This window comes from Chinchilla lanigera, unplaced genomic scaffold (assembly GCF_000276665.1).
Source record: "Chinchilla lanigera isolate Chin_1 unplaced genomic scaffold, ChiLan1.0 scaffold00195, whole genome shotgun sequence".
In the NCBI taxonomy this organism is placed as follows: Eukaryota; Metazoa; Chordata; class Mammalia; order Rodentia; family Chinchillidae; genus Chinchilla; species Chinchilla lanigera.
Genome location: NW_004955596.1, coordinates 429,935 through 443,971, shown reverse-complemented (window position 1 = coordinate 443,971; position 14,037 = coordinate 429,935). Strand labels below are relative to the sequence as shown.

Sequence of the window (14,037 nt, the reverse complement as noted above, 5' to 3'; positions counted from 1 at the left end):
ATAGACCTTATCTCAAACAAACAAACAAATATATAAAGAGTTTATTTTAAAAATGCATTAATACATTTCTCTGCTTTGATTTCTGGTTCAGTCAATATTGAGAGCTATAATGCATGTACACAAGAAATGTGGTTTGCTTAAAAATTTTGAGAAACAGAAAGGGGTCCTAAGACCAAAAATTTTGAGAACTGTGAGAACTGCTGCCTAAGAACCCTGCTGTGGTCAGTCACCCCTGCAATCTTGCTGCTTTTCCCCTGGAATTTTTTTCATATAGTTTTTGTTTTACGTCCTTTTTTCAAATATTAAAATTTTGCTTTCTGACTAGGTAATTCTTACATGATACAACACTTAAAAGCCATAAAAGGGCATATCCTGTTACCTCTCTGTGTTTGTGGGGAATTGGTTCCAGCATCCCTGTGGATACCAAAATCCAAGGTTGTCCAAGTCCCTTGTATGAAATGTAGTATTTGCATAACCTACAAAATCCTCCTCTCTAGGTTGCTTACAATACCAGCTACAGTTTTAACGCTATATACATGGAATAATGACAAGGAAGAAAAGTCTGTACATGTTTAGTACAGACACAATTTTTTTTTACCAAAATACAATGTTTCTCAACCCATGGTTGGTCAACTCTTCAGATGCGGAACCTGCAGATACAGAGGCCAATTCCAGGGAAAGGCTTTCCCAGCCCACTCCAACCTAACTCAGCTCTTCCTCCCCAGAGGCGATCACTGAAAGTGCCAGTTTTCCCCTCTGCTTCTGGGCAAGGCAGAACCTGCGACAACATAAGTAGATTTTCAACTTCTCTCTTTCTCTAACTTTATAAGAGAAGATGATTAATATTACTTCTTTATTAAAAATAGTGTCTTGAAGGGGGGTCTAAGGCAAAGGTCAGTGATAGCTATGTATAGCATTTGGAAGGCCCTTTGGTTTGATTCTCAGAACCACATACACACAAAAAAGTGCTTTACGGTGTTTGTTTGTTTGTTTGTTTGTTTGTTTGTTTTTTGTCTTTTTGAGACAGGTTCTCACTATGAACCTCAGACTGGCCTTGAGCTCACTTTGTAGCCCAGGCTGGTATCAAACTTGCAACGATCCTCCTGCCTCACCCTCCCAAGTGCTGGGATTACAGGCGTGCACCACCACGCCTGGCTTTACTTTACTTTTCATGCCAACTGCTTTACAAATAAAAAGCCAAGTCTGTGTCCTCCCTCGAGCATTAGTAGCACCGCCTGGCGGGAGGGCTGGGAGGAGAACTCAGCAGGGGAAAGGGGCAGTGTAGGTATCTCTGAGGACACTAGGATTGTCTAGCTCCCCCTGAGGGCTGGGCCTTCCTTTCTTACCACTAGGCAAACTCTGATCCTGTGTTTTCTAGGAGGTTTTTTTATGTATCTTTTCATCAAACTTTTAACACCATCTCTGAACACGTGTTGGTAAGAACATGACAGGTGCCAGCACCGCAGCAGTGTTAAGGGAGGTGGTGGATATGATGCCTGTGACACTGAGGACCTCTTACCAAACTGGCTTTCCACAGAGAAGTGCATTCACTCTCCTTAGTGCACAGCTCTACCTCCCTCTGCACAGACGAGTACTCACATATCAGGATGGTGGGCTTGGCTGTTATAGGTAGCTGCAGCTCTTTCCCTTCTTGTGGACCCACCAAGATTTTGGGCCTCACAGGATCCCAGAAAGAGAGGGAGAACACCTTACTTTTCCTCCTGATAGTCACTGGCATTCCTGACTTATCGTGTCCCTCTGCCGCATGAATGACTGTCTACTATGCACCCTCCTCCGACAGCAGTCAAGGGGTCATCTTGGGTGTAAAGGGATTGTGGAAATTATATGATCAAAACATCAGAGATCTGCAAAAAAGGCTCTGGGCTCTTCCTACGATACAGGTGCTCGGGGCTGGGCAGTTGAACTCTGGGTAGGACCCTGGTCCCTTGCTGCTTGGCTCTTCAATGGGGAAACAGGCACTTTGGGGTCAAGCACTAGGTGATCTCCACTGAGGCTTTCCCTGTGCAGAAGAGACCAGGCAGGGCCAGCTGCCCAGCTCTGAATGCCTGTGGACTGAACACAGTAGCAGCCTTGCTGCTGAGATTCCCTGGCCCCACAAAAGTCTTACTGGGTCAGCTCCTCCCTCTGGAGGTGAGGACAGCCACCGAGTCCAGCTTGCCTGTTACCTGGCAATGCATAGGGTCACTTTTGGATAATCTTCTCTGTGCTTCCCCAGAACAAGAGGAGGTTTTTGGGGTACAAACCTCTCCTGCAGCTCCCTGAACTGCCTCTTTTTCTCACTTGGCTGGTGCCTTTGTGCATGTTGGGGTACCTCGTTAGTTTTGGAGTTGGTGACAATACTCCATAAAGTAGCATATGACCTTACTTTCCAACCAGTCAACAAGGCCCAACAAACAACACATATATTCAAGAGAGACAGCGCCACACAAGGTGGATCTTTGCTAACTGGAAATGAGACAGGTACAAGCTACACAGACACATTTCCTCTCCTTTCTCTCTTCTCCAAGGTGCAGTTCCTTCTTCAACCCCTGCAGAGAGGTCTGCAGCAGGGCAGTCAGCTAACCAGAGACCTTCTGGGGTTCTTTCTGGTACTAGCATGTGCCACTGGCATAGAATGGGTGTTTGTCTCTACTTCCTATTCTCTCCTTCTCAGCACTTTGAGCTTGTATCCCAAGAGCACTGCTAGCGCCTTAATTCTTGCCTGAGCCTCTGTTTTTTACAGAATCTAGGCTAAGACAAAGGATGCTCTTTGTCCACTAGGGTTTTGGTTACAATACTGGTGTCAAAGGCATACATTAGGTAAATGACAAGCCCCTCTCTTGGAATACTTCTGATACCCTCTTCAAGGCTGGCACTATTGTTACCTTCATTTTGTGATGAAGAAACTGAGGCTCGGTGAGGTGAAGCCACCCACTGGTGGTCACATAGCAGCAGAGCTGGGAACATTGCCAGGACCCAGTGTCATTCTAAGACCAGTCTGGAGAGCACAGCACTCAACACCTCCAATGTAGGTTATGACCTACTTACCCCAGAACCTGAGATGATGCCCCTGTACTGTGTGGCTCGTCCCAGCTGGGCTCCGAAGAGCCACACTTCAGCCTGCAGCCTCTGCCCAGCCGATGGGGCACTTGGCAGGGGAACAAACAGACTGTGGAAATATGAGGAAAAAGAAATGCCAAGACTTACCAGCTCTCCCCTCAGCCACTCCAGGGTCGGCCCAAGATTCAGGACTGGCTGTCCTGCTGTTTTCATTTCAGTGTCCTTGAGAGAGACCTTGACAATGACCTGCTATGGGCCTGAAGGACCTTTAATTGTACAGTCCCTAACCTCCTTCAGGCTGGCTGCAGGTTCCAGGCAAGCCACTGAGGATAGAGTTAATGAGGGCAGGAAGTAGCTCACACTGGAAAATGTAATTTAATTTTTTAAAAAAGAGCTTCAGTGCTTTGAGCAGAATAAGAAAGAGATGACAGAGACCATTAATGCTTGAGGATCTGAGTATGTACCAGTATCAGAAGTCAAGATCTGATGTCAATAGCATCAGGGATCACAAAGTTTTAAATGATACCAGTGATGGCTATCATGAGATGGGTGTCCCTTTCTAAAGGTTTGTTCTCTGATTTACATATAAAGTGTATATATACCTTCCCTGAGGCAGATTTTCCACCTGTGGCCCCAGAGCCCCTCTTTCCTCCCTCACTTATCTATGGCATCTAGGTAAAAGGAAAAGCTCACTTTCTAAGTTCCCTCACTTCTAGGATGCCCTGTGATCCATTTCTAGTGAATGAGATCAAAGGAGAAATTTGCTGTTGCACTTAAAAAATTATTTACCTTCCTAATAAAAGGGAAAATGTTACAGATATATTCCTTTTACTCCTATGTTATCCTCCTCCTTTCTGCCTTGAATGTAGATGTGATATCTGGATCTACAGCAACCATCATGAAACCATAAGACAAAGGCCAAGAAAATGAAAGAAATTTGAAATTACTGAGTCACAGAATCAGCAATAGGATGTGCCTGTTAGATGAGATGACAGATTCCATGAGTAATTGGGCACTTTGCTGTTTGCAGGCAAACACATTAGAAAATGGGCTCTTCCTCTTTATTCTTTACAGTACACTATGAAATGGGTTTCTTTAACTATCCTTTCCAATAAAGACTTCTTGAGTGTCTACTATGTGCCAAGTTCTACTCCAGGCACTAGGTATGTAGCCTAAAACTACAAAGACAATGACCTGGGAGCTAATACCCTAGCAGATGGAAACAAACAATAGGATCTATTCTCATGTAAAGTTTTTTAAAAAATTATTTTATTCATATAAACTAGGAACCTCAAACCAAAAATTAGCATAGCGATCCCATATAAAGATCTGAAGTGGTCGGCAAAACAAACTCAGTCCATGTTGGAAGGACTTTTTCTCAACTCCAACCTCACAAGATCCCCGCAGCTAAAGCTTAGGTGAATTCATAACTCAAAATGACAGCACACGCAGGGAAACTACCCCCAGAGCGAGGACCCAATATCCTCTTCATAGAAACTGGAAGACTTCCTGCTAGCACCGCCTCTTAAAGGTTTCAACAGCTCTCAATGGCACCATGGGACCTATACCAAGTCTTTAACAACACTTGGGCCTTTGGGACACTTACACAAATTAGAGCAACCATCTACTTTTGCACTTGAGTTTATGGGTTGGTGGGATGGCCTGCTTCAAGATGCACCTCTGCAGGTCTGAGGCCTCATGGTCGCCTGGTGGCCTCCTGGCATCACTGGGGTCCTGGGACAAGCTCTTCTCTTGGCAGTGGCAAAGGATAAGAGGCGAGTGGAACCATGTGAGGCCACTTGAGACCTAAGCACAAAGCTGCCACATTGCCATTTTTTCTATCCACTTCTGGGCAAAGTGAGTTATATGACCAACACTGAGCCCCGTAAGGGGTGAGGATGGACACCCATCTACAAGGAGATCATGCAAGAGGGTAGAGTCAGGGAGGGAGAGACGTGGAACCAGCAGTCAGTTCAAAAATGGGGCAAACTGAGAAGATTTAGGAACCTATCCCTCTGAAGTAGTTATCATCATTACCTGCATTTTGTAGAAAATTATCCATGGATCCTATTATTAACCACTTTTTACAGGTGAGGCTTTGAGAGGTGTGAATTTTCCTAGGGTTGCTCCAGCAGGAAGGCAACTGAGTTGGAATTAAAATAATTCTCCTTGGCCAGAGTGGGGAGAGTCTCGCCAGCTATGAAGTATGAAGGGCCAGGCAGGGGCTCAAGCCAGCCTATGTGTTTCCTGCCCTACTCAGGAGTGGCCCGAAGAGGAAGGTTCAGTAGTTAGTGTCCGTTGCTCTCTGCCTGGCCTCCAGCCCTGATACCTAATTACCCTGAAACATTCTTTCTGTGGTTAACTTGTTCTAATGCACTTTCATTTATTTTTAATCTCACTCAAGATTCTGGCTCAGAGCACATTTGACTTCAAAGGTTCAGAAAGTGTTTGGCACATGGAGATGAGGGGATGTGGAGCCAGGAGGCCTGGACAGGGAAGGAACTTCAACCCTGAATGAGGAAAAGTGTACCACCAAATATGAAAGCCAGAGTGGCCACCCACTCATCATCCATGAGCAGCCAGAAGTATGGCTTCCACAGGCTCAACCCTTGAGTGCAACTGAGGACAGAGTGGTGAGCAAGAGGGAGTTCACAGAGTTGATGGTCCATTAGCAAACAACTGGTTCAAAAATCTTATTTTCTGCCACGTATACTCGGTATATGCATGTGTGTGTGTACGTATGTATGCATATATGAATCAAATGAATTTACATGTATGAAATTAATAAATGAATTCGCACATGAAGAAACTACATCTCAGATGGGGGCTGTGAGTTCTTCAAGCAAGTGAGCAGCTATAACAAAGATTGCAGGATATTCTTCAGTTCCTTCTTTCTTTCTACATTCTTTTATTTTTCCCAGTACCAGGAATTGAACTCGTGATCTTGCTCTTGCCAGGCAGGCGCTGTGCCACTGAATCCCCCAGCAGGCGCTGTGCCACTAAATCCCCCAGCCCTCCTTCTTCGTTTCTCACAGGGAAATATACTAACTTTTTCCAGACTCCCTTGAAGATAAATGTGCCCTATAATTAACTCCTGGCCAATGGGATACCAATGGAGATTATGTGTTCATAGTCCCTCATCCCTCTGCGCTCCATCTGTGGACTTCAATGCAGCAATAAGCATGGAACTGGAGCAGCAATCCTGACCATGTTAAATAATTAGATCTCAAATGTTCCCCTAAATTCTGGTGTGTGTGGAAGGTGATTGAGTTCAGTAGCTGAATGTAGTGTTTGGAGGTGGGGCCTGGCTGAAGATGGGTCACCAAAAGATTGACCTGGAAAGGTGTATTCTCATCCTCAGCTCCTCTTTTCTCTCTCTGCTTTCTGACGGCCTTGAGTTGAGCAAGCTTTCCTCGGCCATGTCCCTCTGCCATTCTGTTCCTGCTTTGGAGCCAGCTAATCATGGACTAAAACTGTGAACCAGAAAACCTCTTTTCCTTTAAATTGTGGGTGTTGCTGGGCGTGGTGGTGCACACCTGTATTCCCAGCACTTGGGAGGCTGAGGCAGGAGGATCATTGTGAGTTCATGACCAGCCTAGGCTACAAAGTGAGCTCAAGGCCAGCCTGAACTGCACACTGAGACCCTATCTAAAAAAATAAAATAAAATAGAAATTGTGGGTGTTGTATATGTTGTCCCCACAACATGAAAGTGACTAAGACAACTCACAAGATAAGCATAGCAGAACAAGATGGAAGGAATCCAGGCCTCCTGCAATTGGTGAGCCACCATGTCAGCCTCAACTCTCAAGCAAACTTTTGTAGGACAGAGAAATGAATTCTGTGCTATTGCTGACATGATTATTTTGACTTTTTCCTGTTACAGGAGTTGAATAAATGTCCTAAAAGTACAGCAGCAAGGCTAGAGCTGAAGTTGAATCCTTTTACTTTCTCGCTCAAGACTTTTCCTTAAGTGCCCTACCTGTGTATTTAAGGGACCATTGTCTTTAAGCATTTTCCTTTAAGCATTTCTACCTCCCTGGGTAGATAGAGAGACCCAGATCTAAGAGTGGCAGGTGGTCTGCCCTGAGACATCTCTCAGATGGAGTAATTGGGCTCAGAGATGTCACTTAGCTCTTCCCCTATATTCAACCCCTAGCCTAGGGCTCTTCCCACCTTTGAGACTACCTCCTTTCATATTTTGGGCACCTCATCTACTTTGCTAAATATAAATTAGGTGAAGTCCAACAGAGAACTTCACACTGTGACACTCTTTGAGTCTACCCTTCCTACTATGCAAGCTGGTACCATTACACCAACCAGAGGAGTGTGGGCACAGAGTGCCCAGGTGCCAGGGCTTTGGACCCACCTCTTCTGTGGCTTCTTGCCTTGACCTAACAGGCTTCAGGCTATGGCCTGTGTTTATGTCCACATAGGTTCTGAACATATATTCCCCGGGCCTTCTGTCCCATAGCAAATGCTGTAGGGCCCCATACATGTCCCCTCATCACTCACCTTCTCTGCATGTGCCTGTGGCTTCCTAGAGCAAGTATGTGTGACTCTGCTTAGGGGCTACGCTTGACCTGAGCAGAAGATGGGCTTGAAGTGCAAAGAACAACCTGCAACAATAACAGACAGACACTAGAGGATAAATACCTCAGCTCACCAGCAATATGACACTCATCCCAGTAGGACTGAGCCCCAGCTGCTTATGGCAGTCACCTACCCACTGGTGCACTTGTGGGGTACTGGTTGCCCTTCCTTACTGGTCTCACACCCCCATTCCTCTACTGTGCTTCCTAGGATGGCCTTCAAACAAATCACTTGCACTCAAATTCTCCTCTTCAGCCTACTTCTGGGGGAACTCAACCCACAGCATGCCTTCTCTGGCTTGAGTGGTGGTGTTCACTCCAAAATCTATGCTAAAACTTGATCTTCAATGTAGGAAGAGCTCTGGTTAATGGGCAGTAATTGGCACCCTTATAAAAGAGCTCCAGGTTGAAGGGAGTGGACTTATCTTCTGTCTTCCAATATTCAAGGCCAGAGCAACAAGGGACCATCTTGGAAGCAGAAAGTAGCCCTCACCAGACACCATCCTGGCCTCTAAAATTTTAAGAAATGAATTTCTGTTCTTTATAAGTTACCTAGTCTCAAGAATTTTGTTATAGCAGCACAAATGGGCTAAGACAGTGTCTATCCATATGCATCTTATACACGTTTCCACACCTCTTTCCATATATACCTGTATTATATGTGAGTGTTCTCTACACAGGTATACAAGTCCTTCAGCTCTATATACATGCTCCCTGTATACATGTGGTCTATGCACTCCTGTCATATACCCGTGCATCCATTACCACACTGTCCTACACTTTTCTGTCAGGGACAAAGGGCAGCCTGAACTTGATGAGTCATGGAATCTCTGGTAAAGCAGTTGGGACATTGAGAAAAGCATCCTTGACCTCAGCTAGCCTTGGCTGTGACTGATGCCAGCGGCTGTGCTGACAGGAATCCCAGTTTCCTCCCCCAGTAAGTGAGCTCTGTGTTACCAACCTCTCTGAGCACTGAGGACCAGGTAAAAAAACACAGGGAGCATCACACAGGAGTGGCTCTATCAAGTACCTTCATCCCCTTGCTCCTCCTGAGCCTCCCTTCTCCCAGGAGACTGGCTTGAATGTGGCTAATCTAGCCACCAGGCCTTGTGCTGACACATGGAAGAGAGATGACAGGGTCTCTGTCTTTAAGGGAGTGTGGGGTGGGGACGTTTGCTCTCACCCCTCTCTCCTCCCCCTTCCTCATCAGGGAGAGAACATAGCACCGAAGTTTTTTATTCCCCAAGGCTGAGAATGCTACACAGACCAGGTGGAAGGAAGGAGCTGGTAGGGCTGATGGAAGATGTGTATGCATGTGTGGGTGGATAGACACTTCTCTAGGGCCTGGAGTGTGACCTTTGGTTTATTTCCTCAAATCCCTGAGCCAGGTCCCATTACTGAGAGATCAGAATTGCTCCATAAAAGCATTACAGTTCTAGGGAAAGCAAAGGAGCCAGGCTAGGGCAGGGGGTAAACAGGAAACAAATAAACCAACACAAACACCAGAGCTCAGCCCGATTTGGATACAAGTGCACACCAAGGAGTGGGCCCTGGAATTTTACGTCCATCTGAGGTCCCCAAATCAACCTGGGAGGCAGAAGCCCTTAGATCTGATCAAACTTTTTCTACTTCAATATGGCAGTATGGTTAGAGCATCTCTTCTTTCCTTGGTACTTAACTTTTTCAAATATGAAATGGGATGAATATTAACAAACTCTCGAGAATTTTCCAACAGCTTTGAAAATAATGATGAAACCTGGGATAGTGGTCCCAAGCACCAAGACAAGATCTTGTTTCAATATTAGCTGTGTGACCTTGGACACAGAGTTATTAACCACCTTGTGCTTCAATTTTTCTAGAATGGAGATAATAATAGTACCTAGGTGATGGGCAGCTAAGATGACTGCATTGATATTTGTGAAGCATGGGGAGGTGGGGAGTACTAGGTGAATAATTATCAAATAAAATAAACATACGAGCAATTTGTTGCTCTTCAACTTTGAGCCCTGTCAGTGTTGGTTCCTCTTGCAGGAACACTTTCCTTGCCACCCGTTTGCCCAGCGAATCTCAGCCTCACTTGGGTTCGGGCCTCCCTGTCACTCCTGGACTTTCTTCAGCCTGGTTTCATAGTTTTCTTATCTGAAACACATGAGGCTGGATTGGATCTGTACTTCCCAACATTCAGCCTCTCATATGCCTCCTCTTCAAGGTTTCCTACCACTTCTACTTGGATATAATTATGTCTGTCTTCAAGTTGACTATGTTAGAGAAGAATGCTTCTTTGGGGCGACAGAAAATCTCAAGTAATAGTAGCACTAAAGCAGAAGTTTATTTCCCTCACACATAAGAATATGACAAATTACTCCAGGCTGTTATTTTCATCTGGTTATTAGGCACCAAGGTTCCTTCCATTTTGTTGCCCTCTCATCTTAATGGGCTTCCATCTTGTGTCCAAAGTGTTGCTCAAACCCCAACCACCAGGTCTACATTCTGACAGCCTAAAAGACAAAGACAGGAGAAGGAAGGATTCCTTCCTTTCAGGAGACTGCTTTTCGCCTATACCACTTTCTCTGCTATCGTAATGTCTTACCATTCACTTGGCCATACCTAGCTGCAAGGGTGGCTAAGAAATGGAATACTTGTTCTGGGCACATTATGCTTGCACTAACCAAGGATTTTATCCAGTGGGAAAGAAGGTGGGGTGGTGAATGAATACTGGAGGAAAATAGCAGTCTCTATTGCATTAACCTTACAGAGACTCATTTTTTTTTTCTGCCACTACCCTAAGCAATCTTACCTGTGATATTTCTAGCTTCATAAGCTTGTTAGAGATTTTCCTGAAACAATTTAAAATGAATACTTGGCCAATGAAGTGATCACATGTGTATAGATAGAGTTTAGGTGAAAGGAAATTGTTATTTGGTGATCCCTAATGGTCTGTGTCTGCCAGTGTTCATAACCCAATATGGATCCCTCTTGTTGAATCCAGGCTGGCCTATGACTGATAATATGCAGCAGAAAAATGCTGGGCCAATTCCAGTCCTCAACCTTAAGAAGACCCGGTAGCTTCCTATTTAGTGCTCTGGGAAATTGACTGTTGAGTGCCATGTGCATATTCTGACCACCTGAAGGGACCATGCGGAAGACAACAGAAACCCCCAGCTGACAGGGATCACCAAGCCTATAGGTACATGGTGACAACTGAGGAATTCCCATCAGCTCCTAGTTGTTCATGCCACCCAGCTGACATTGTGTGGGAGAGACCTGAGCTGTCCCAGCTGAGACAAGCACCCACTGAAAAACTGTGAGCAAATACAAAATGATTTCCTACTAAGCTCCTAAGTTTTGGAGTGGTGCAGCAATAGCTAACCAAGCACATATTTATCTATGTAACACCTAAAAGCATATTATGTGTCACCACCCTTTGGAATATTCTCGATTCTGTGGACGTTCTAATAAGAGATCTGCATTCTGTCTTTCACAGATCACACAGTACATGTGATACATAATTTCAGCTAATGTTTGAGGACTGACTATGTGCCAACATGACCACAGTAACCTCTTACATGGTCTGTTTTCCTTCTTGTCCCTCTGTGCCTGAAAGCTGCCAGGAGAAGATTTTCACAGTGCAAATCTGACCACATCACTTCCAGGGGTGTTACCCACTGTAAAGTCCAAAGGGGATCTTCTTAGCTTCAAGTACACATTCAGACTCAACATATGACCATAAGTCACACTTGCACTGATCTGCTGTATAGGATACAGGACAGGAACTCGGGTTTTTCAACATGGCAGCCAGTGCAATCAGGTGCTCCTTTAAGCAGAAGTCCCTGTTGCCTTCAGCAGAGCAGAACTGCTCAGGTGCAAAAGGGAAGTCCCACTGGGTAGGTGCAGGGCCAGTCCTGGTTTAAAAGCTGTCATGACCCATGGAAGCCAAGACTTTTAACCCACCCAGGTGCATGATTACCATGCTCAGGAAGCCCAAGGTATAATTTCCAGTCAGCTATTTGTAGTTCTTTCCAGTTGTTAAAAATGGCAACTTAATTTTTTAGAAAAGTTTTAGATTTATAAGGGGGGGAAGTTTTGGGTTTATAAGAGGGGAGATAGTGCAGAGAGTTCCTATGCATTATATCACATTAAAGTTTTAGAAAAGTTTTAGATTTATAAGGGGGGAGATAGTGCAGAGTTCCTATGTACCACATCACCAGTGTTTTCTATCATTAGCATCTTACATTAGTGTAATAAATATGTTCCAATTAATGACTAAATATTGATGCATTATCATTAGCTAAAGCCCATACTGTATTCAGATTTCCCATTTTTATGTGCTGTACATTTTCTGTCCCAGGAGCTCATTAAGTATACCACACTACATTTCACTGTGATGTCTCCTTAGGGTCCTCTTGTTTGTGAGAGTTTCCCAGACTTTCCTTGCTTTTGATGACCTTGACGCTTTTGAGGAAAATTAATAAAAAATTGTATAGAATATCTTTCAGTTGGCATTAGTCTGATGCTTATCTCATGGTTAGACTGGTGTCATGAGTTGGCAACTGAAGACCACAGAAAGAAAGCACTAATTGTACCACGTTGTATCAAGTGTGGACACAGTGAACATGGCTTGACGCTTGATGTTGACCATAGCCATTTGGTTGAAGTGACCAGGTATGTGAGGGTTCTCCATTGTAAATTCAGTTTCTCTGTCTTTCCATCTTGTGCACTTGGAAAGGAAGTTACTACGCAAGCCACACTTAAGGATTCAGGGTTTATGGCCCCATTTCTTGGGAACCAAATAGATACCTACTTGGAATTCTGCATGGGAATTTTATCTCTTCTCTTCATTTATTCATTTATTTGTTCAGTTATTTATATCAGTGTGAACTCATGCACATTTATTTCATATTTTTTACAATCCAATATTACTTTCTTTTGTTGCTCATATTTTTCCTTATGACCATTGTTATGGTTTGTGTCTAGATGTCCCCCCAGAGCCTCATGCAATCATGGGGCGGGCTTCTAGACGTTTTTTTGACTCATGGTCCAATGCTTGGATTACAGGTGTGAGTGCTACACCCACCCTGGGACAGGTTGCCTGCATACAAAGGGAGGGAAAGAAGCTTGCACTCTGCTGCTCTCCCTTTTTGCTCTGGCTGCTTTTGCTCTTTTCCACCACCATGAACTGTTGCCCCCTGCCATGTGCCACTCTGCCTTGGAGCCAGTCAAGTAGGGACTGAAACCTCCACAACCGGTGAGCAAAATAAACCTTACCTTCCTTAATTCTGGGTGTCAGGTATTTTGTCTCAGCAATGAGAAAAAAGTAATAAACACAGCCACTGAAAATTCTTTAAGTTGCCCTATGTCCTTTGACACCCTTCCATCAGTGTGTATGTTGAACTTTTTAAAATTTTCTGACATTGTAAGACGCTCCAGGCTCACCTTGCATATTTCCTGATATTGACAAGTAACCAAAGGTCAAATTCACTTGCGAACGGGGAAAGGTTTGGTTAGCCCAGGCCTCTATGTCTCCGTGAGTTCTGTGCTCTGGGCCCCTCCTTTTCTTCACCTTAACGCACCTTTCTTTCCTCTAGGCCCTTTGAAGGAAAGAAGCAGAGGCAGTCACTCTACTCACCACCTGTTCACCACACCTGCATGCTTGGCTCTGTGGGATGGGGCATGGGCCCTGTTCTCCAGCAGCTGCCAGTCTGATGGAGGAGGCTGTCCTTCAACAGAAAATGTCAACAGAGACAAGGGCACTAATGCAGGGGAGAGGTAAGCCCAGATGGAACGGCTCCTGGGGTGAGGGGTGTGTGGGAGGCGGGTGGTGGGCTTCTCAGCAGAGGAAGCACTGCAGCTGGGCCTTGGAGGGTGGCGTGGGCGGCCACCAGAACACCCCAGTCCCACAGGTCAGGGGCAGGTACTCCCCCAGACACTTCCTTTCAGCCTGCAGGTGGCGTCCTTGAGCCATGCAGCCCGACGCTCTGGAGGTTTTGGACTTGGGTATCTCAGAGGGGACCCTAGATCCTACTCCGGATTGTGTGTGCGTCTCGGGGGTGGGGGAACGGTGTGTGGGGAGGGCGGGCACCCGGGCTCGGCGCAAACGGGGCGCCCCAAGGCGGAGGCGGGGTCTTCTCCAGCTCCTCCCCCACGGCCCGAGCCCGGGGACCGCGGGTTCGGAGCCTGGGTTTCCACAGTCAGTGCAAGCAAAACAGATGCGCCCCAGGGGAGGGGGAGGCGGAGGGACGTGCACCCCCGCCCGGTCCCAGCCCCTCACCGCCTCCCGGCCCTCCCCGCGCTAACTCTGAGCGCCTGGTCGGCTGCGGGCGGAGCTCGATTCGCGGCGCTGGAGGGTCCCGGCTCCTGCCCCTTCCCGGTCGGGCCCTCCCGCGCTTC

General features: G+C 45.9%; 1 protein-coding gene across 1 annotated transcript in view; it reads right to left on the bottom strand.

Moving 5' to 3' along the window:
- LOC102017726 (chromosome unknown open reading frame, human C20orf202) overlaps positions 1 to 14,037 on the bottom strand; it is a 15,946-nt gene that overhangs the window by 1,180 nt on the left and 729 nt on the right. The window contains exons 2-5 of the mRNA XM_005414711.2: positions 13,730 to 13,824; positions 13,277 to 13,367; positions 10,448 to 10,487; positions 3,208 to 3,306 (exon numbers count right to left, since the gene is read on the bottom strand). Of these exons, the coding sequence (XP_005414768.1) occupies positions 3,208 to 3,306; positions 10,448 to 10,487; positions 13,277 to 13,367; positions 13,730 to 13,824 (325 nt within the window). The remainder of the gene's footprint in view (positions 1 to 3,207; positions 3,307 to 10,447; positions 10,488 to 13,276; positions 13,368 to 13,729; positions 13,825 to 14,037) is intronic.